General features: G+C 44.7%; 2 protein-coding genes across 2 annotated transcripts; one reads left to right on the top strand and one right to left on the bottom strand.

Moving 5' to 3' along the window:
- Positions 1–274: 274 nt before the first annotated feature.
- Positions 275–10,882, bottom strand: tbc1d25 (TBC1 domain family, member 25). Its single transcript, XM_084553423.1, has 7 exons — positions 10,730–10,882; positions 7,328–7,437; positions 7,071–7,225; positions 6,651–6,778; positions 6,361–6,549; positions 4,793–5,068; positions 275–4,639 (listed from the first exon to the last, which is right to left on the bottom strand). The coding sequence occupies exons 1-7, from the start codon at positions 10,772–10,774 to the stop codon at positions 2,987–2,989; spliced, it is 2,556 nt and encodes an 851-aa protein (XP_084409549.1). The 5' UTR covers positions 10,775–10,882; the 3' UTR covers positions 275–2,986.
- Positions 10,883–12,344: 1,462 nt separating this feature from the next.
- ccdc22 (CCC complex scaffolding subunit CCDC22) lies at positions 12,345–23,076 on the top strand. The gene is made up of 16 exons (XM_084554052.1): positions 12,345–12,945; positions 13,789–13,966; positions 14,113–14,245; positions 14,410–14,516; positions 15,115–15,196; positions 15,290–15,459; positions 15,717–15,932; positions 16,021–16,191; positions 17,276–17,395; positions 17,503–17,619; positions 18,482–18,583; positions 20,069–20,176; positions 20,473–20,568; positions 21,027–21,086; positions 21,174–21,248; positions 22,366–23,076. The coding sequence occupies exons 1-16, from the start codon at positions 12,896–12,898 to the stop codon at positions 22,477–22,479; spliced, it is 1,899 nt and encodes a 632-aa protein (XP_084410178.1). The 5' UTR covers positions 12,345–12,895; the 3' UTR covers positions 22,480–23,076.
- The last annotated feature ends 168 nt before the right edge of the window (positions 23,077–23,244 follow it).

Raw genomic sequence — 23,244 nt, forward strand, 5'->3', positions numbered from 1 at the left:
TCTGAGGAAATCTGTTAAATAACACTTTAATGCCATCGTTTGATGAAAGGTTGTAATAATTTGGAGAAATAAATGTGTAAAATGTGTTTTCCTCTGCATGAAATTTAATAAAAGTTTCCATAAATGTATTGGGTTTTTTTTTCTTCTTTATTTGAATTACATCATTTTAAGGTATTTGTTTGGCAGCCACAGAGCCGCCAGTCATTTAACCATTTTGTGGAACACAATGGGAAACTAATAACATATGCTTATACGCAAAAAAAAGAAGGAAGAGTCCCACTTCATGTCATTTTAATTACACAATTATAAACATGATCATTATATAAATTAAATAGCACTCTGCCCGTATGACGTCACAATGCAGACAGACGTTAAGAGCACAAATCAAATCACAAATCAAGGCCACGGATTAAAACAAGAGGCACTTCTCTGCCAAAACAAAAAAAAAACAAAACAAAAAAAAAAGCTTGAAAACAGGCGAATACTTTTGTCCAGGGTCCCGTCAAGTGGTATCACATTATATACTCCATAATGTCTAGCAGCGGAAAAAGGGAACCGGTTATGCAGCCACCCACTGCACAACTCGGTTCCTGCCTTCCTGTCAGCGTCTACATGAAGCTATACATCATTCCTGTGGTTGTGTATTAAATCAGCCCGGTTTAGCCACAAGTCTTTGAAATCAGAATACAGAAAGAAAAATATCATAATAATAATCGTCCCGAGCAATTAGATAATGTACAATACTCACTTCACATGAGTCCAGCACACGGAATATCAACAAAATGATATTTGTACAATGCGGACCAGCACCACGCTGATCTCTACAGGACTGAATCCACGTTCTTCAGAGTACAAAAATGATTCTCATCTCCTGTTTTTAACTATATAAAACCAATAAGTAGCAGTGGTTGGTTGGGGAGGAGGGTGGTTGTTCTTCAAGTGTCAAACCTAAATAATTATTACCATTTACCGCATTCAAAATTATATACAGTATATACTCTATATAGTCATATATTAAAAAAAAAGAATTATTATTGAGCTGAGGTTAAACCCTCTTGTGAAACAATGGACACAAATTCAAAGCACGAACCCAAAACCTTAGATGTTGCATGTGTAAATGTATCGTAAAGCTACGGTGCAAAATGTGAGCTAACTACATAAAAAGTGCGCTTAAGTCCCTCCTCAGCCAACGTAATCCATCTTTGTCCTCGCCGTCAATAGCTTTCTTGTAATCCCTTTTGTTTAATTTCATTCTTCCTCACCTCCATACAGTAAACTCTAGCTCCCTTCTGGTTTCCGGTTGAGGTAAAACAGAGATTTACCTGGCACCGCCCCCTTTTATCACTACTCATGAGAACTTGTTTTTGTTTTCTAAATCCTGCACCAAAGCTTTAAAACTCCAGTCCCGTAAAAGGATGATTTTTGTTTTGCTGACGGGCAACAATACGACAAACAAAAGAGAGACTTTGTTTTGGATCACCAGCGTAATGCATACATGATATTAATAGAAATCCAAATCCACCATCGATCTTGCCACCTCCAATTATTTCAGTCACTCTTCCTTCTTACGTGTGGTGTTTCAGGATTTGGATTTTGTAAAGCAACTTGGGGCAATAAACTTCATTCAGCAACATTATTCTACTCAGACCATAGACTGTATAAAAAATGGACGCCATGACAGGTGAAAAGCATGTGGAGCTCCCCCTGGTGGCCGCCTGCAGTACAGATCATAAGCTCCACCTCCTCCATGTTAGTGGGCGGGACTTGGGCCAAACAAACACTATATAAAATATCCTTTTTCTCAGAGAAGTTTCGTTTTAGCTGCTTTAGAAACAGAATTACAAAATAAATAAATAAGTAAATAAGTGTATAATCCAACATTTCTTTGCAACTGGTGGAGGCAGAGAAGAGCACAGTACTATTCCTTTAAAACCGAGTGCGTCTTTGGATTACCGTAACTATGTCACGGTTTGCGCCATCAGAAAAATTACAACACTTTCTGAAAGCTGAGACGTCGTGCTTTACAGCCCAATATGTTGTCATTATAGTAATTGCACCTGGACCACACCCGGAAGGTTATTACACTCTTATACCATGGAGTGAATTGTAAATAACTTCCAGATATGTAAAGTTCCAGCTATTCGTTTACTCACAGGACATTTTCTGACCTTTTTATATTCATAATAAGCAAAAAAAAGTACAGTTGGACATTTTGAGGTTTAGATTTTAAAGGGTTAATTGAACAAATCAATCAGAAACGTGAATGAATCTGGTGGAGGTGTGGTCGGGTCATCGGTAACGTGGCTCTAAACTCCAAAAGATGGCGCCCGGAGGAAGTGGAGACACGTCGTCCATTTTTTACCTACAGTTCATGGTTCAGACCCCTCTGTGGGTACACTACTATGCCATCAAGTCCAGAAGCAAAGCACTTTGAATGAGGGAAGTGATTAAATGTCTAAACTTTGTTTAAAAAGACCCGGGTTAGGGTTAGGGCGATTTAAAATCTCAATTTTCAAGAAACCAATCTGGATTTTTCCCTCTAGTTTTTGGTCGGTGTAACCCCCGAGCATTATTTAAGACACTTCTGTGGCTTTTGGACTGAACACTGTAAACAAGGATAACAACAAAAAAAAGAACAACATAGGCCAAATGCACCAGGTGGATAAACCTTAGTGGGTTTCAGTAAAAAAACGCCTGTATCAAAAGGTGTAATTGTTTCATACAGCAGAAACCTCAGAGGATACAGTGAGAAATTAAACTCTTTAATCGCCACCACACGGGCAGATGAAAAAAAAAATATATATATATTATAATTATTGACATTAGGAATATATGTGTTCAAGCATACACTGATTGAGAAGATTACAGTCAAGTTCAAAGGTATACTCAGCCTTATTTAAAAAAAAAGATCTACACCACAAACAGGCCACCAACTCCCCAGTGAGAATTTCACAGAGGATGTGAAGGTAAGTGATGCACGGCATGATCAGGAAGTGGGGGAAAGGGAAAGCTCAGCTGTCGGGGAGGGAATGGTGTTCGCGAGGTTGTAGGTCGAGTTCAGAGTTGGCGACTGCGGTGAATCTAAAGGGCTGTAAATGGGCCGGGCTGAGATGGTGGAAGAAGGGGAGGGCTGAGCGGCCGTAGCCGTCGTCGGGGAGTCTGAGCTAACCTCGTCCCCTTCTTCCGAGTCCCACACCTCGCTCTGCAAGTAGTCCGCAAACAAGGCCTTGGCGCGCTGCAGCACCCTGCTCAAGTTGTGGCGTCGCACCAGGCGATCAAAGTGCATAGCGAGCTCGTTGTAATCCAACCTGTTCTTGATGATGTGATCCCTGTGCTCCAGGAGGATGGACAGGCAAAGGAACAGCATGAAGGGGTTGCCTTTGCCGAACTCTTGAGGCGGCGGCAAGGAGCACGGTTTGATGCTGGTGGTGTCTGCTTTCACAGAACCGGGGGTGTTGGCTGCGGAGCTGGGGGATTTGTTGCCGGACGAGAGGAGGTTGTTGGAGGAGCCCCGTCCGAAGGACAAAATGGGCGAAGAGAGCAGGGATCTATTCTGAGCGTGAGAAGGAGAGGCGACGGATGTTTTAACAGTAGGGGTCATGGGCGAGTTGATCCCTGGACTGCTGAGCACTTGGGCAGAAGCAGCCAACACTTTGGGGACAGTTCTCGGCAAGGTGCTGCTTCCGTTGGTCGCGGATGGAGATGTGGACTTTGAAGGGGATTCCGGAGAAGCACCCGGCCAGCTGGAGGGAGAAGCTGGACATGTGGGAGACGCAGAGGAGCCGCTTTTCCAGATCGGTAGGTCACGTGGAGGAGATGATATCGAAGAGTAACCGTTATCACAGTTTTTAATGAGAGGTGTTTTCTCTCCCGGGTCGTCCTCGCTGTCGACTGTGGACTGGCGAGTTGGAACAGCTACCGGTTCTGAAGGCACCGAACCCTGTGTCCGTTCGGCGTCCTCCACATCTAAGCTGTCTTCCTTCCGGGCGGTGTAGTATTTAAACTCTCCGAAGCTGTTTTGCCTCTCGACAGGACAACTCTGCAAATCTGCCTTTTCCGGGGTCACTCGAGGAACATCATCATCACCGCCCTCGCCTTCATTTGCTTTGCTTTTTTCTTCTACGACAGGATTACAGTTCGCATCTGGTTCTTCTCTAGAGGGCCTCAGCATGTGTCGCCTACGCTGCTTCTCTTTTTGGACCTTATCTCCGCCGAGGCAGACCTCAACAGGCGTTTCCGTTTCTTGACAGGGCAGCGTTTTGTCGGCCTCCAACGCCGGCCCCAGAAGATCCACCTCAGTTTCTGGAGGATCCGGGGGCAGGGAGCTCCAGGTGACCTCCAGCATCCTCAGAGCGTCTTCAAACGCAAACTCACGCTTGAGCTCCAGGAGCAGCCAGCGGTAACAGAAGAAGAGGTCGTCTGCACCTCGGGACACCAGGTAAGAGTAGAACTCGGGGTCGGAGTACTGCAGGAGCAGCTTCAGATGCTGGAACTTAATAGACATGAGCAGCCCGTCGGGCCGGAAGTTTCCCTCCAAGCGTTTCATGATGCCACAGAAGCAAATGAAGGCATGCGGCTCGTTGTCCATCACCGCAAGTATAGGGGAGGCAATGTCGCTCATACCTTGACAGTATGATATCTGAAACACAAGACATCCACAAAACAAGTTAAAGATCACAAACGTTCTTGACCTGAACACATATGCCGAGAACAGACAGCTCATGTGCTACATACTGTGAGCTGCAAACAGGCTGCAAATCAGCACCATCAATAGCGGAACATCTCTACACACCTGTGGATGCGTGATGGCGAATGTGGTGAGCAGGTCTGTGAGGGCCGTCAAATGTGGACTGTCTTCCGAGCCGGCATAGTACGGATGTGCCCGGTCTGTCCTCAGGACGTCTTTGAGGACGTTCCCACGGATAAACTCGAGGTCCTCGTGACTGACCCGCACGGTCCACTCTCCCTTCAGCTGGTCGTACTCCCTCGCCTTCCTCTTCATGTAGTCCATTCTTTCCTGTCCACTGAGTCCATCGGGGTAGACGTTTAGGAGGTACCGCCAAACCACCTGGCAGACAAAGCAGAAGTTAATCCGTAGTTAATTAATAATTAATGTATACACAGATCAGCCACAACATTAAAACCAGCTGTTCAATATTGTGTAGGTCTCCCTTGTGCCTCCAAAACATTTGTGACTCATCAAAGAATGGACATGGGCCTTCTGAGGGTGTCCTGTGGGGGACCTTTGGGTCCTATGGGTTGAGGGGAGGGACCTCTGGGGATCATTCCACGGATATTTGATCAGTTTGGGATCTAGTTAATTTGGAGGCTGGGCTAACACATTTGGTCTTTGTCAGGTAAAAAGCTAATTAGAGTCCTCTAGCATGCCAACTGTTACGTAATTTAGATTTTATTCTTGAATGTATAGCTCGTTGCTTGGTTCATCTACCCATCCATGTTGTAGGGCCCTATGATTTCCGCGATCATGGAATCGCGGACGGAATCGCGGAATTGGCCGATAAAAACGGAATCTATTTTTTAACGCGGAATATCGCGGAATTTGACATAATTTGCTGTTTTCATGTGGAAGAGGAAAGTATGTCTGGGGAAAACTGCACGGAGGGAAGCAAATCTGGGTGGCACAACAAGCCCCTTCCAAAGACTGAGCCCCTCCCCCTTCAAAACATTGTAAGCATGGCGAAGCGGCTGCCTATGGCTCCTTCTTTGTCGGCGAAAAAACTGCGAAACTCGACGCTAACCCCCCGAGTACAGAGCCGAGCAGTTCCCGAACGACTTAAATGTGTCAGGCAGAGGTTGCGCTAGACTTTTTCGTTGTCTGCCATTATGACTGACAGGGTCATAAAAATCCCGTCATAATCTATTTATACCCGTCACTTTGATTTTTTTTAAAATGATAATAATGACATTTTCAATAGCATTTAATTTTCATTCATTTTTAATTAATATAGCGGTATAGTTTTATTACTTAAAACTTTGCTGCTTGTTTTTGATGCACTTTAATTTTGCCATATTGAGGAAACGTGTTGTCTGTCACCTCAATAAAGTTAATTTCTATTTAATTTGTGTACATTTTAGTCATTTACATTAAAAACACACAGTTTTTGATAGTAAAATAAGAGTAAAAGGTAAAAAAAAAAATGGGATTCGCAAAAACTATAATGGAAAAAACAGAATTCCCAAAAATTAAAATGGAAAAAACGGAATTTGGGGAAAAATAAAACGGAATTTGGGGAAAAATAAAACAGATTTTATAGGGCCCTAATGTTGCCCTTGATTAAAAAAATAAGTTTCCTACACTGAGGGCGAGTATATAATGTTAATAAAACTCAGGTGCTAAACCTTGCGCAGCGACGGCTCCACACCACCGTGGTAGATTCTCAGTCTGAGTTCTTCAGGCCGGGTCAGCTGTCCCTGTGCGTTGAGGTAAGTGTGAAACTCTGCGTCACTCAGGGGGGGCTTGAAAGGTCTGATCTCCTCCCCGTAGGACCAGCTCAAGGCCTGCTGGACTTTGGACAGGGTCCGACCCACCTGAAGACAAGCGAAACACACACATGAGCAAAGACCTGGCCTCGGGCCGGGTGGGAAGGTGAAATAGACTGTAAGGAGTAGGATACAGGAAGTAAAGGAACCTGGGTCAGCAGAGACTGGGTGAAGGGAAGAGCTGCAGATGCTAAAGACTTGGTCCTCTCTGCAAGAAGCTGTTCAGAACCAATCACATCTTTGGGACTTATGATGTCCCAGTCCTCCATAACAGGGCCTGTAGTAGGATAGATTCACAGTTTTATGGTGCCGATATGAACTTGAAACATTCCCTGTTCAAACAGGCAATTAAAATATTATAAAACCCTCCCAATGTTCCTGCTAAACAACCGTCTTAACTGTTCTTTAAACATGATCTTCTGTTTTTACTCAAATATGTGATTCACCGTTTAGACTCACACTCTCATATTCATTCAGTGTTGTAGTTTCAGTAATTCAGTCTTTCCACTTTCTTGTTTTTAGACCTCTGTGCTTTCTTAATTGGTTGAAAGATACACTGGCGTTCTTACTGTGCTCTGAAGGTTTGATGTCCATCTTGAGCTGCAGGTACGGTTTGGCCGCACTGACAAATGCGACATCCAAATCCCAGTCGGACAGCAGAGACAGATACGACTCGGCTCCACTGCGATCTCGAGACAGGTAACTGATGTTGAAGTTCCGCTTCCTAGTTTCGAAGACAACAACAACAACAACAACCAAAACCCAAAAATTGTTAGTATGAAGCTTTGCGTCTGAACAACAGTTTCGCTCCACTGACCACTCTTACCCGGTCAAATCGAAGGCTCTGATGAGGATGTGCTGCAGGACTTCCAGTGATGTTATCTGAGGATCGACGGCAAAGGAGCGAAACTCCACAGGAAACACCCCATCACATTTCTGAAGAAGAAGAAGAATCACATTTCAGTCTCTAAAATATCTAAACTGACAAATGAGAGTAAAAGAAAAACACTATACGCATTATAACAATCAAAACTCTGGTATACAAATGGAAAATATGCACCATTATTGTGTACTTTATAACACAGAAAGTAGACAATGTGCTGGTGGTTGTACCATGCCGTTTTGGGGGTTGATAAGAACTGTTTTGTACCGCAGTCAAAAGCCTGATCTTGTGCAGGTATTTATTTAAGGTCCACCATAAAACCAAAACCACGTCCCTGTTGTGTCAACATGTCTACTTCCTCTTCTGTTTCAGTGGCGGTCGGCCAGCATCAAAGCTGTCAAATATGTATGCATAAGGAGGTGATTCAAAATCATGTGACTAAACATATCTGCTCTGTGTAAGAACTTCACTCTAGAAAATTGTAATATATACAATGTAGATGTTTGGTGAGGTGGTAGTTAGGAGATTAAAAAAATAATAATTCATTGAGTACACTCTAGTAAAGGTTGCACCGAAACAACAACAACAAACACTGCAGCGTTCAGTGTTAAACGAAGAGAAAAGTTTCCTGGAGACAACGCCAAGGTGAAAGACATTACAGAAAAGGTTAGGGAGTTCATGGCGTTGGATTACCAGCCCATTTCTGGAGCAGAGAACACTGCCAAACGCTTAAAAAAAGAGTAAAGCAATTCCTGAAAAGGCAGCTGAATGGGAAGAACAAGATCCGGGCTTTCAAGACCTACACCCGGTCGGTTATCAGATACCCTGCTGACATAACGAGAAGGGTCCACAGGCTCCTCGCAGTAAGCAGAGGACTAGCGAGCATCGTGAGCGTCGAAGCCTCTATCCAGGATTAAAACAACAAAGATCGATAAGAACATCCGTCAGGTGGCCCCCTCTGATGAAATGCCTAGCAAACACTTCAGACATGTGAAACCTTTAGGGGCGCAGGAGACGGCGGACAAAATCCTGCATGGTATCCACTGGCAGATACGAGAAGTGACTGATATTGGAAAAACCCAAACCAGTGGCTGTAAGAGGCAAAAGACAACACAGAGGCACATGACATGACAGCATAGGAACAGGAACTCTGAGTACAAGAATATTAGAGGCTGGGGTCTACCACAAAGACGCCCTTAAGACAGTCCAGCACATAATGGCAGGGTGTGAGATTCTAGCAGGTAGGGCATATGACCAAATCGCTGGTACAAAGGCGCCACTGTGAGCCACACTGAGTGCCGGAATTAGCCACTACCTGGCAGGGCCACTAGGAGGATCCTAGTGTTTCTTTGTTGAAGGACTTACTGTGTCACAAGTAGTCACACAGTAAGCTACTGAATGTCGTGAGAGACATCACTGTGAGTCACGCTGAGTGCTGGACGTAACCACCGAGGAGTCACTCCCTGCCAGTACCACTAGGGGGATGCTGGTGGTTCTCCAGAGCCACTACTGAATGCCACACTAAGTGTCACTGTGAGCCACACTGAGTGCCAGGAGTAGCCACTGATAAGTCCCTCCCTGCCAGAGCCTCTAGGAGGATCCTGGTGTCTCTTGGTTTAAGTGCGTAATAAGGTTCTAGGGGAATCAACATTTTAGGCAGGTTTTAGGCAGACTGAAGGACTTTCAGCCAGTAAGGCATCAGAAGTAGTCACTTTTAGTCACTGAGTGCCACGGACATATCACTATGAGCCACCCTGAGTGCCAGAAGTAGTCACCAAAGAATCACTCCCTGCCAGTGCCACTAGGAGGATCCTGGTGTCTCTTGGTTTAAGTGTGTAATAAGGTAATAAAGTGTGGGTATGTTCTAGGGAGCTCAACATTTTAGTTCCGACATCAGAAGTAGTCACTTTTAGTCTCTGAGCGCCACGGAGATATCACTATGAGCCACACTGCGCGCCACACTGCGCGCCACACTGAGTGCCGGAAGTAGCCACTGAAAAGTCCCTCCCTACCAGAGCCACTAGGAGGACCCAGGTGGCTCTACCACTGTGTGCCACACTGAGCGCCACACTGAGCGTCGGAAGTAGCCACTGAAAAGTCACTCCCTACCAGAGCCACTAGGAGGACCCTGGTGGCTCTCCCACTGTGTGCCACATTGTTTGCCACACTGAGCGCCACACTGAGTGCCAAACTGAGTGCCGGAAGTAGCCACTGAAAAGTCACTCCCTACCAGAGCCACTAGGAGGACCCTGGTGGCTCTACCACTGTGTGCCACACTGAGCGCCGCACTGAGCGCCACACTGAGTGCCACACTGAGTGCCGGAAGTAGCCACAGAAAAGTCACTCCCTACCAGAAAAGTCCCACTGTGCGCCACACTGTGTGCCACACTGTGTGCCACACTGAGCGCCACACTGAGCGCCACACTGAGCGCCACACTGAGTGCCGGAAGTAGCCACAGAAAAGTCACTCCCTACCAGAAAAGTCCCACTGTGCGCCACACTGAGCGCTGGAAGTAGCCACAGAAAAGTCACTCGCTACCAGAGCCACTAGGAGAATCCTGATGTCTCCAGATTTAAGTGTGTGATAAAGTGATAAAGCGTAACTGTGTTCTATGGAAATCAACATTTTAAGAGTTTTTACGCAAACTGAAGGGCTAAATCTAATTTAAATTCCAGTATTTGATTCACAAAATCAGTTGTAGGGGCTTTGGTATGACAGCACGAGTGTCAACAACAATGGCCTCGCATTGAAATTCTGCCAACACTGGTGAAGACACGTAGTAAACAAGACAATACCGACACACTGATGGGACACATGACAGCATGAAAGGCCTCTTCTGTCGTCAGGGACATTCAGGTGAGGAGTGTTTGAGGAAGATGATCCAGGTGTCTTTCTTCTCTTTTACAGAAGCAGACTGAACTGAGGTCTGGAGGTGTCGTGTTGAACAGTATATGAACAAGTAAGACTCTTTCTAAGTCTATAACGTAGCATAACCGCTGACTTAATGCCATGTAAACATATTTATACGTCCAGCCGCTGAGGGTCGCTCAGGCTGACCAACTGAAAAACAAGCTCGGGTCCAAAACAGCCTGATCGGATGAATCATCGATTAGCATCTACAGCAGCTGGGGGTATGCATATAAAAACAAACCATCAATCATGTTTTTTTTAAATTTTAAAGTCAACACTGTTTTGTTGTCGTCGGTAACAGCCACTAGTGACGGGTGTTTCGTCCTCGACGTGTACACTGTGAGTGTTTGATGGAGAGGTTAGCGTTAACCAGACAATACACCAAAGAGAAAACAGAAAATATCACGGGACTGGCTCCCATCCAGCGATCGTACCTTGACTTTGACACGAACCACCCCCCTCTCCTCCTCGCCTGCCATTTTAAGGACTCCGTTTTTCGGAAGGGCGCCTCTCCCGAGTTTTTTTTTGTTTTCCCTTCAAGCCGACATGATGATCGATAACTTGACGATTACAGCACCAGCCGAGCTCCCCGGTGGTCTTCGTCTATGGTTTAAATTGAAGGTGAGCAGGTGCGCCGCCGCCACCTAGTGGACGCACGGTGGTATCACAATATCGTCATCGGGTCCTCAGTTGGTGACGGTTACCATATGACGGTTACTGGCGCTCTTCTTCTTCTTCTTCGTCTTTTTTCTTCTTCTTTTTCTTCTTCTTTTTCTTCTGGGGTTTTTGGCAGTTTTCACGTTATTGGTCGTATTACTGCCCTCCGCAGGTTTATTTTCTTATTAGTTTCTAGTTTGTGGTTTTTTATTTACTTATTTTTTGTATTTAGTTATTTATTCATTTACTTTTATAAATGTTTTCACTGTGTTCCTCTTTTATATATCCGTTATTACTTGCTTATTTCACATCGAAGTACCTGAATACTCTAAATAGTCTATATACACTGCCTGGCCAGCAAAAAAAATAAAAAAATAAAGGTCACAAACTCTAATATTTCGTTGGACCGCCTTTAACTTTGATTACAGCACGCATTTACTGTGGCATTGCTTCGATAAGCTTCTGCAGTGTCACAAGATTTGTGCTCAATCCATGTGTGACATTGACGTCTCATGCTCCCTGAACCACTCTTTCACAATCTGAGCCCCATGAATCCTGACATCGTCATCTTGGAATATGCCCATGAACATCAGGGAAGAAAAAATAATGGTCATTCAGTATATTCAGGTAGTCAGCTGACCTCATTCTTTGGACAACATAATGTTGCTGAACCTAGACCTGAGCAACTGCAGCAACCCCAGATCATAGCACTGCCCCCACAGGCGTGTACAGTAGACACTAGGCATGATGGGTGCATCACTTCATCTGCCTCTCTTCTTATCCTGATGCCCCCATCACTCTGGAACAGGGTAAATCTGGACTCATCAGACCACATGACCTTCTTCCATTGCTCCAGAGTCCTTTAATCTTTATGCTCCCTAGCAAATTGAAGCCTCGTTTTTCCAGTTAGCCTCACTGATTAGTGGTTTTATTAAGGCCTTAGGCCCAGTTTTAGTAGTTTCTTCAATCTCCTTAGATGTTTTCTCTGCTTTCTCCGCCTTTTCAAACAGACTAACACCAGGATGTGTCTTTAGACATGGTTGTTTAAGAAATGAGAAGCTACTCATTGCATCAGTTGGGGCAGTTGGGGTTAAATAACTTGTTGCCAGCTGAAAGATAATGAATATTTTGTGTATTGAACTTATTAATAAAGTGTGAGAGTGGGAAAAAAGAAAAAAAAATACTTGCTTTGGCTTCACTTTTGATAAGCTGTCATCAATTTTATTATTTATTTTTTTACAGTCTATGCATGCTCTATCCACACTCCAGTCCAGCTGGGGGCGGTAATGAGTATATAAGCTAGTTTGTCAACCGCCATTAAAGAAACAAAAGAAGAAGAAAAAGAAGCAGCAGAAGAAGCAGAAGAAGAAGCAGACGTTACTGGAACATAAAGTGCAAACGTATCAAGTTTGGTGTGGCGCACTTTGAGCTGTCCGCTTGTTATAAACTCGCTCATATTAAAAAAAGTCAGACGTTAACAGGTCATAGCAGCTTCAGCAATCAAAGCAGCTCGCTTCCGGTCATGAGACTGCGTCTTGGTGCATGCTGGGAAGTGTATTCCTCGCCTGCTCAGTTCCCAGTTGCTCTCAACGACAGCGAGTCGGGAGGAAAACGCCACCTCCCAGAAACGCACCGCTGCTCAATTTGCTTATTCTCCGTCTTCGGGACTCAAGGTTTGCTCCAGACTCACTCGGAGAGGTTCAGTTTGTTGATTAGATGTTAAAAGCTTATCAGTAGCGAGGCGAAGAGTGGCAGTTGGGCTCTGTCGGAGGACTGTCAGCCTTTTCTAATTAACTAACTGCTACCAGAAGATGGGAGGTATCCCCCCGGTTTGCTGTCACCTGAGGCGACTCCACAGTGATCTCAGCTAACTGGATGTGAATTAGTCACTGGTGCTCTGAGAATCGTGACGGTTTGCTAGTTCCCTCAGAGCAACTTCAGAGATGGAGGAAGTTGACAAAATCCTGATTCACGCCCTCAAACAAGTCGGCACGTAAGTATCAGCTTTACACTGAGCTAACGACTAAAGGTTTAGCATGGAGGGGGGGCAGAGGCATAAGCGCTTCTAGCCCGTTTAGCTAGTACCAATATAAGTATGAATGTCATGTAAAAGTCTCAAAACTGTGCATGCATTTTTGCACAATTAAATTCACGTGTCATTATGCAAAAACCTCGTGAAGCAGAGTCAGAGTTTGTGTTGGGTCTAGCTACAAGTACAGTGCAGCCTCCTGAGCTAATGGCTGATGCAAGTCATTGGGACACCCTACCAAAATGATAAATATGTCAAAAAAGATCCAAAATATGTGTAGACTGTACACTGATCAGCCACAACATTAAAACCACTGACAGGAGAAGTGAATAACATTTAAACCGTCTTGTGACAGTTCAGTGTTCTGCTGGGAAGCTTCTGGACCTGGCATTCATTGGTGTGGATGTTACTTAGACATGTAGCACCCACCTAGACCAGACCAGGCACCCCCACCCCATAGCAATGACACTCCTTGATGGCAGCAGCCATCCCCAGCAGGATGCAGACACAAAAACTCAAAAAAACATGAAGAACATCACAAGGTGTTGACCTGGCCTCCAAATTCACTAGATCCCAAACTGATCAAGTATCTGTGGGATGATCCACAGAGGCCCCTCCCCTCAAAGGCCCCCACTAACAACACTCTGCTGCCAGACACCACAGGACACCCTCAGAAGGCCCATGTCCATTCTCTGATGAGTCCCCACAAGGGGTCATAATGTTATGCCTGCTCTGTGCATGTGGGTTATTTAAGGCTGTTTTGTGACAGCTGTATGACTCCCTGGGGGTGTAATGTTTGTCCTGCAGAGAGCTGAGCGAGGAGACTGACAGCGTCAAACAGTTCAGCAGCGAGCTGATCGTTGAGGCGGCGGTCAGATGTATCCGGGTGATCGATCCAGGCTTGGGCAGCGCCCTGCCCACCTCCCTCCCTCCAGGCATGTCTGCCCGCTTCAGGGTGGGCATGAGCTTGGCCCAGGCCTGTCAGGTAAGACACCTCTTAGAAACGTGTACCTGGATCCACCAATACCACTTTTGTGGAACCTGTTTCACTGATAAAAGTGCATGAGCACAGCATCAGATTGAATGATTGTGGTACGTGTGCATCCCTAATATGAAACTCTTGGCTCTCAGGACATTGGCTATAAAGGGGAGATCGGCTACCAGACGTTTCTGTACAGCAACGAATCAGAGATCCGCTCCCTGTTCATGTTCCTGGTGGAGAAGCTGCCCAGAGAGAATGCCGAGACCTCAGACCAGCCCACAGGTACAGTCACATTCCATCTTTTATAGTTTTAGTCAACGGAAAGCCATTGCATTTTTGTCAACTTGAAAATAATGAGGTATACTGGCTATTTTACCACTTGTTTCTTATGATGTTGTTGCCGTTTATCATCTATTTTAGCTGTTGCCTTCTTTCTCTTTCTGCAGGGAAGTCGGTGGTCCTACAGAGAGCCATAGCTGCTGCAATCAAAGCCCAGCAGGCGGTGCCCTGGCTGCCTCCAAACTGCAGACTGCCCCTGCAGTGTGAAACACAGGTAATGCGTTTAATGACTCACTGTGGTGTCTGGCTACATGCAGCCACGCATTCACCCTCTAAGCAGCTTGTTTAGCGGTGAGTTACGGCCGGCAGAGACGCGTTTGAACTGAACCGAGTAGCGGCAGAGGAGGCCCTGCAGCGTTATAGTCATCTGTTATCGCAAACTAATAAAGAAAAATAAGGTTTTCTCAGAAATAATGTCTTCTGCTCTGAATAACCTCTTTACTGAATTAATCCAACGACTTGAAAAATGTAAACTTAATATATTAAATACTAAATTTACATTATGATAGTGATTTGTGATGACAGGTCAGCATCCTCTGGATCCTCTCGATTTTTGGCAGCTTTGACGATACACAGCCGCCGCTAAAACGTTACAGGGATGTGGTTTTGATTTATGGCAGGTCTAAAATAAGTAACTACACAAGATCGGGTTTGGCTGAAGCCTGATCCTGAAGATCTGTATACACATAATCTACACATGTTAAGTGTTTAATTCATCAGTAAATGTCTAATAGAGGCCAAAGTAAATGGGAAAGCTGTAATGTATAGAGGATTAGATCACATTCAGACCTTGTAAATTCTGTCTCTTTCAGGGTATTGGAGCTTTGCACACCTTCCATGCCCAGCCCCTCAGTTTACCACACTGCTGCACTAAAGACAAGAAGCACCTGAAAGGTAGGCCTCCAGCTGCTACGCGTGTGCTGCATGAACTCTTTCACCAAGGCTCTCCGTGATCTCCTAAAATGTGAGTACGCTGTGTTTCTCTAGAAGTGAAGGACTACCAGCGGGACGTTCTTCCTCCTGTGACTTCCCAGCTTCCCCATCGTTCCTCTCTGGTGTCATCCATCCTGGAGCAGCATACTGCTGAGCTAAGTACTGCCCAGGAGTGGGACAACGAATGGAAGAGTCAGGGGCTGCTGTCTCGACTCACGCCACAGGCAAGGGATCACACACACACTGTAGTCAGTGAAATTATGCACGGTCCATCTCAGAAAGTGGCTTGAGTTATTAGATTGCAACACAATTTGGCAGTTATGGTTTTTAGATGGATTTTTAGAGGTTGTCTCTTGTAATCTGATTTCCCAAAACATTTTAAACAATAAGTCAATTCAGAAAAAGCTTACAGCCTTGACACGGTAGCCTGTGTTCTTGTACCTGACAGAGTTAGACTGACCTTTGACCTCATGTTTAACAGGAGTACCGGTCCAGAAAACTAACCCGGCTGCATAAACGCATCAAGGAGCAGCTGTCCTCTGTTGCCCTTTCCTCTCCTGAACGTGCCTTCAATGCTCCTTGCTCCACCTCTGATTTATCTGAGGTCCTGCACACCTTCAGAGGCGCCGCCCCTTCCGACCAAATCCTCGTCAAGGGCACCCACTTTGTCCACTCGCAGAAGTTCGCCTTCACGCAGGTACGTGCCGCTGCGTGAGCAGAACGCAGAAAGAAATACATGCGTTTTAATGCGAGCTGAATTGTTTGTGTTTTCATGTGTCCTACAGGAAGACGCAGCAGTAACGTCCCCCATCGCCACTGGGCGTCACGCGGAGGGTGACGTCCAGCTCAGTCAGCAGGAGGAGCTGGGTTCCCTCCAGCAGCAGTTCCAGCAGCTCTGCTCTGAGGCTGACCAGCTAGCAGCAGACATGAAGCACATCACTTTCACTAATGCACAGGTAACACACGTCCACCTGATCTGAACTTAATGGACTGTGGCACTTCATACAACTTACAGAGTCTTTGTTGAGTCTCCCAGACACTGATCACAACCAACAGTCAGACTAAACTCACTACAACAGTCCGAAACATAGACTGTAGAAAAATGGACTACACGGCTCCACTTCCTCCCATTGATCAAACTCACGCTAGTATCCTGGGGATATGCTCGGCGCCATCTTGAGACTTTGGAGCCAGAGTCTGACTAGTACAGTCTGAGAGTGGAGCCACGTTATCGATGACCCGGCCACACTTCCTCTGGACGTACTGGTGTTAGCGTTTGATTAATACTGCGCTCTGCTTTAACTCCACTAGTTACAAAAGAAATATGTTGGATTATAAACTGTTCTTATTTATTTATTCATTAAATTTTCCTACTCTCACGGCTTCACTGAGCAGTTGAACTTGCAGTCGTCATGATGTCACATCCTGTTTCTATAGCGTCAAATGACAAACGAAAACGAAACTCCTCAGAAAACACTTGAATATGCATCGACATTATATTAACTGCCTAAAATGACAGAAACCATCCTTGAAAAATCATTTGACGTGTATTGTAGTGTTTTAGTTTGGCTCAAGCCCCGCCCACTAACATGGAGGGGGTGGAGCTTATGACCTATACTGCAGCCAGCCACCAGGGGGAGCTCTACTCGATATTTTGGCTTCACTTTTGAAGAGCTGTCATGGCGTCCACTTATTATACAGTCCGTGCTTCAAATACAGACGCTGCCTTCTCCTTGTTCGGAGGTCGGAAAGTTTCAGAAATTCTCCTTTGAGATGCTTCTGCATAGTGCTTTGGCTTCTGTGGAGGGATTTTTAATGTTTACAAAGTGTACATTTACCTTTTTAGGTAAACTTATTAGACGTATAAGGTGTATGTGCTGTGTGACTACAGAACAGGCATGATAATTAAGGATAGACCAGTACCAGTGCTGCTGTTAGCATAGTGTGGTAGAAGGGACAGGAGCTAACTGTAATAGGAAGTAGATTTTATAAAAGAAAATCAATGAACACAGAAGAATTCTTTGTTTTCCGTGTGATCAGGTGTTGGATGAGCTGAAACAGAAAGAGCTGGGGAACACTGAAAAAGAGGAGAAGATGCAAGTGAAGAAGAAAACCATCGGCCTGTTACCAGACGTGGACAACAATCTGCTGAAGCTTCAGGTAAGTCGGGGGGAGGCTAAGTGAGCTCTGATCTCCTCAGTCCCAGCATGGGGGGCCCTGGGACTCATTTCATTTACTGAGATACCTGTGTTCCCTCCTTCCTCCAGGATCTAGTGGAGGCCAGCGCCAAGCGGGTGGTGCACCTGGCCTGTCAGTGGGAGAAACACCGCGCCCCGCTCATCGACGAGCACCGAAGACTCAAAGAAATCTGCAGCAGCCAAGAGGTGGGTGGCGTTTGATCGCTTGACACGGTAAAAAGGTGTTTTAACAGTGTTGTTGCTGGTGTAACAGACGTGTTACTGAGATACGAACAGATCAGAACGTTTGAATTCAGAACTACTGCTTTTTATCTAAACCCTAAACAGCTCACAAGACTTTGGACTATTAAATTATATTAAGCACACGCAGCCTTACAGTTTTTAGATGATCACAGTTAAAGCTTTTTCAGCTGACTTCTGAGTGTATGAGGGATGTATATTGTGCAGAATGACCAGATTTATAGTGGATGACATCAAGCCCAGTAGCTCTTCAGATTTGACTTAAGCTCTTGTTTCTCCCACAGCTTTTATTCTACATGTACACATCAAAATGTTAACGTGTGCTCTTTTAAACTGTGAGACTATAAAACACAATCTGAACTATAAAACTAATGACTTCGTTCCGCCTCAAAGGGATTTTCCAAACGTATGAGTCTAATAGAGAAAGTAGAAGTTGAGGTCGGGAACCCAAAATGAAACCTTTTAACATCTTACATTTCAGTTCACCCTTTTTCTAGCTCTTGCACTATTCATATTTTAGCTTTGAGATTTGTTTTATTTTTCAGTAAAGCAACAAAACGCTTTTCAGCTTTTCAGACTTATTCATGTAATGGACCTCGGCTTGACACTGTCACAGTTTACCTTCAGTCATCATCATCATCCCATCAGTCTGATTCATTTGAGCAAATTCAGTTTAGACTCCTGCATTTTCTGCGTCTTTCGGTAACGACTTAATCTTTCGAGGCAGAATCTTCCGCCAATTTTACTCGCATCTCAGAATTTCCACCAGTATTCAGCAATCACACAGTTTGTTTCTGTTTTCCCACAGATGGAGTCGTCCAGAAAGCTCTCTGAGATCAAGTCCCTGCACGAGAAGATCTGTGTGTCCACAGAGGAGGCCAAGAAAAAGGAAGAAATGTACAAACAACTGGTAATTCAATTCAGTATTCCGCAAGAAGAATTTTTTTCTTGCAGCGAGGGTTGCAAGAAAAAATTACGTCGTTTGGGAGTTCTCACAGCTTGTTCTCAACACATTAACCGGGAAGAACTTTTTTTTTTCTCGTGTGGTGTCCAGTTACTGTTCTGTGATTGGTCAGAATTTGGAAGTGGGCGTGGTTAATATGATATTAGCGCTCCCAGATGCTAATATTTGCAGCGTGACCGTTAATCTGTCCTGGGTAGAGATCAGAGAACGTCTAATATGGGGAGAAGTTCCACTCTCACTGAACTTCCGGGTTCTGAACTGTTGCAGTTCCACTCTGATTCCATATGAGGGCGCTCTCAGGACGAGTGCAGAATGAATGGCGGTCTATGGAGCAGTACCCCTCAAAATCCACTTTTCTCAGGATATAATTTTTTGTGCAGTAATTTGAATATTGAATTTGAAAGGAGATGCAAAGAAATTACACACTGCTGGGTGTTAGATTTTTTAGAGTCACTTATTTTGCTTTAAAAAGTATTTTAAAATGTCAATGACGTCATACACATCGTACGACCAGATACTGCTTTACGGCAATCCTTCAGCCACTGCTTTGGTGCTTTCGCGCTCTGCACTTTCTTTTCTCTCGAGGCATGGACAACACAGCTGACACGGGTAAATAATCGTGCTAGAAGAGTTTCTGTTTCGTTGTTTTAAAAGACCGGGCCGAAAAAAAAAAAACTTGGGCGAAAAAGTCCGCCTTAACATTCTGGTCCCGCTTCGGATGCCACGATGCCGTCAAGCGGGATCTGGTCGTAATCAGTCCTTCACTGACCAATCAGCGTTCATTAGCACAATGCTAGCGTGTTATGGGCAACAACAACTCAACCTGTAAGAAAACGAAAGGACATAAGTTCTCGTTCATTCAACTTTTGACCTATAACCCGTGTCGAACTTGCAAAACCTACAATCAAATCTGAGATTTCTCAACGACAATCGGGTGAAAGAGACACATTTAGCCGTTTAGCTCCATAGAGTCCCATTCATGTTGCACTCATGGCGATCGCCCCCAGTGGAAATCTGGTGGAACTGCAACCACAATTCGTTACAATGGGACTTAATAGAGAGTGGGAAGGCTCTCCGTAGACGGGCTCTGGTAGAGATCGTCGTACCATGTGTGGGTGCACGCTGAATGAAATCTCCCGCATTTCCCACAATGCTTAGCGGGTGTGACGTTTGCTGCAGTGGGAGGGGCCTATGAGGACACTTTTTCGGCACTTGAGTTTCTCGTGAAGTATGAACAACCAGAACCAACTTTGTTCTTGTTCTTGCTCACCTCGAGAACAAGAACAAATGTCTCTCTTCTTACATAGTATGTAGCAAGAACTTGCAAGCATGATTAGGATTTAGATGAACTTTACAGTTACTGAGTTTCTGGTCACTGAATGTCCTGGATGTGTTTGACTCTTGTTTCGTCCCCGTCCTCCTCCAACGCAGGTGACGGAGTTAGAAAACCTGCCTCAGGACGTGTCCCGGTCAGCGTACACTCAGAGGATTCTGGAGATCGTCGGCAACATCAAGAAACAGAAGGAGGAGATTACAAAGGTGTGTTTTAAAAGCAAACAAACAGACGCACAGCTAGACTGAACAGATCTGGATCGTACATCATGATGCAGTCATTAAACATGTTTCCGTAAGATCCCGAGGCAAGATATTTTCTTAAACTTGTCTCACTAAATTGCCACAACATAAGATAAACCTTTATTGATCCTTCAGTGTTACTGTAGCAGAAGGGATAGAGCAGTAGTGCAAACATGAATAATAAAGATCTGTTCTAATCAGTGACGTGGTTGTGATCCATAGATTTACTCTAAGCATCGCCATCTTGACCTTTCTTTCAGATTTTGTCCGACACTAAGGAGCTCCAGAAAGAGATCAACACCCTGACAGGAAAGCTGGACAGGACCTTTGCTGTGACTGATGAGCTCGTCTTTAAGGTACTACTATTACTCTTTTCAGGATGCAGCCTGACACAGACACACACACACACACACACACACACAGAAACGCTGCAGAAGGTGTTGACCTGGCCTCCAAATTCACTAGATCCCAAACTGATCAAGTATCTGTGGGATGATCCACAGAGGCCCCTCCCTTCAAAGGCCCCCCCATTAACAACATTCTGTTGCCAGACACCACAGGACACCCTCAGAAGGCCCATGTCCATTCTTTGATGAGTCACCACAAGGGAGACCTGCACAATATTAGGAAGGTGGTCATAATGATACGCCTGATCGGTGTATCTGTTCCATTGGATTGTATTAGATTGTGCAGGTGTTCCTAATAAAGTGACCTAATGACCATCACTGCGTAGTAAATTACACTTCATTTCATTACGATCCAAATGTTTTATATATTAATTCATTCTTCTTCTTCTTTTATCTTTTGTGTGCAGGACGCCAAAAAAGACGAATCCGTGCGCAAATCCTACAAGTATCTGGCTGCCTTACATGAAGTATGTCACCGTGTTTGTTTGAACGTCTTGTGTTGCGTCTTACCAGTGGCTCATGTCATCCCTCCGTCATCTCCCTTTCTTCCGTAGAACTGCAATCAGCTGATCCAAACCATCGAGGACACTGGTACGATCCTGAGAGAGATTCGGGATCTGGAGGAGCAGGTAGGACCGAAATGAACACTGGTACCAATAGGTAGAAAAGTTGAAAAATAAATGCAAGGACTTTTACGACTAAAGGCTCATTTAAGGTACTGCATGACTAGACTCCGTAACCTACGTACGTAGCCTACGCTGGTGTGAGCCATTTATACTTGCACGCTCGTTAGTCTGGCTCACTCTGTAACAACACCACCCAAACTTTAGGTGGCGCTGTGTCTTTTTTGCCAGTCCTGTCAATTTTTGTTTCCACTTCCTGCTTCACTTTAAACAATAGCGATTGAAACTTTTGCCAAAATTTCACAGAAGGTGAGTCGTACAAATGTTTGTATCTCCGAACCTCCTCAGTTAACCTTTCCTCGATGTGTTTCATCTTTATTGATCAAACAAAACAATCAATTTGAAAACTGAGGAGATGGAGAAGTAGCCGGAAATACTAAAGGGGAAACACGCTACTACCAAGCAGAACAATCACAGCTCTGTGTCGCCTTGACACGTAGTTACATTTCTGCAGAGGTGCACTTTAGCTACGGCCTAAACCATGACACCTCCACCAGCTAACTGCTAATGCTACAGCTGTGTAAAGATATTGACTTTCACGCTCCAGAAGATCTCAGTGCTCTCGGCATACGAAAATAACATTTCCCCTTTTGTATTGTATATTTTTTTATCTCATTATAACAGTGTTTGTTTCTTCCATTTTTTTTCGTCACCTGTGAGAAAAGTCTTCTTTGATTCATCTGGTTTTGTAGTGAAACTGCAGCGTTCAAGACGCTACCCGCCACCTACTGTTAAAACTAGATAGCACAGTACAGTCAAGTGCAGCTTCCGTGTGTGGTCCTTACTCTGCTGTATGTTTAGAATTTGCTGCGGGTCAATTAAAAATGGCCACAGATTGGAAACCCCTAATTTCTGAAATTTTTCTTTTTTCCAAGCTTTGACTCAGTGTTTTTATTGTTGCATAGTCTTCATCATTACAGCAGGTTTGTTTTCAGTACTTGTTGTATTATCTTGTAGAGTTGCTCTTGAATGACTTCTGATCACGTTGCAGCCAGACTGGTCAGAGATGTGCACACTGGTAATGTATTTTTTTTGTTTTTTTGTTTTGTCCATTTATTCACAGATTGAGACGGAGAACGGCAACAAGACCGTGGCTAACTTGGAGAGAATTCTCGACGACTACAAGTCCATTCGACAGGAGAACTCCGCGCTCGCCGCCAAGGTCCGAGAGGGCTGAAGGAGGCCCCGCTTCGCTCTGCGGGACCGCCGGAGTGAAAACCCGGAGCCAAAGACGCGTTTAGCACGGCAGCGTTCACACCGAGGAGACTGCTGTCCATTAACACGTGAAGACCTGCTTTTTTCCTGTAGAAAGACGAGCTGAATCAGTACCATGGAAACTAATCTGGGTTTTTAATGCGCACCCTGGATGGAGCGAGCTTCAAACTGAATCCTGTGGTGGGACGCCGAGGTCCCACGCACTGGTTTGATTGTTGTCTACCCAAATGAAAACAGAATACCGCGCAGCAGAGCATGCTGCTGTCGAGCCTTTTCTAGCATTCATATTATTGTATGAACTTTTTTCACGAGGTCTGATTAGAATCGAAACCTAGACTTTAATAATTAGTCACTTTTAATACATTAATTATTCCTCCATCGTCCGACATCAGCGTTTTTTTTGTCCTTTTGTCGTAATCATTGTATTTGAACTTAACGTGTTGGAGTGAATGGCATCTGAATGTAGTCCATTAATAAAAGTTGTCCAGATCTATCAGCAAAGTATTGTTGTGTACAGAGAATGGTACCAGCTCAAATAAAAAGGCCTTAAAGACTGGAAGACGGTGTGTGACAGTCGTGATTATCAAAAAACATGTGTTGAGTTGTCTTTTAATGTGTGATTTTATTAATTATTGATCAATGGTTGGACAGAGGGGACACGTTGAGCAATTACCCTGCAGCTAAAACAGCATCCGATCAACAATCTGATGTCTAAACATTATATACA

Source organism: Chelon labrosus, assembly GCF_963514085.1.
Source record: "Chelon labrosus genome assembly, chromosome: 10".
Taxonomy (NCBI): domain Eukaryota; kingdom Metazoa; phylum Chordata; class Actinopteri; order Mugiliformes; family Mugilidae; genus Chelon; species Chelon labrosus.

Coding starts and splice junctions, on each gene's coding strand:
- ccdc22 (XM_084554052.1), top strand. CDS start 12,896: ATGGAGGAAGTTGACAAAATCCTGATTCACGCCCTCAAACAAGTCGGC. Junction 17,396..17,502: donor ACAATCTGCTGAAGCTTCAG/GTAAGTCGGGGG, acceptor TCCTTCCTCCAG/GATCTAGTGGAGGCCAGCGC. Junction 21,087..21,173: donor ATCTGGCTGCCTTACATGAA/GTATGTCACCGT, acceptor TTTCTTCCGTAG/AACTGCAATCAGCTGATCCA.
- tbc1d25 (XM_084553423.1), bottom strand. CDS start 10,774: ATGGCAGGCGAGGAGGAGAGGGGGGTGGTTCGTGTCAAAGTCAAG. Junction 6,550..6,650: donor CCCAGTCTCTGCTGACCCAG/GTTCCTTTACTT, acceptor GCTTGTCTTCAG/GTGGGTCGGACCCTGTCCAA. Junction 4,640..4,792: donor TCGCCATCACGCATCCACAG/GTGTGTAGAGAT, acceptor CTTGTGTTTCAG/ATATCATACTGTCAAGGTAT.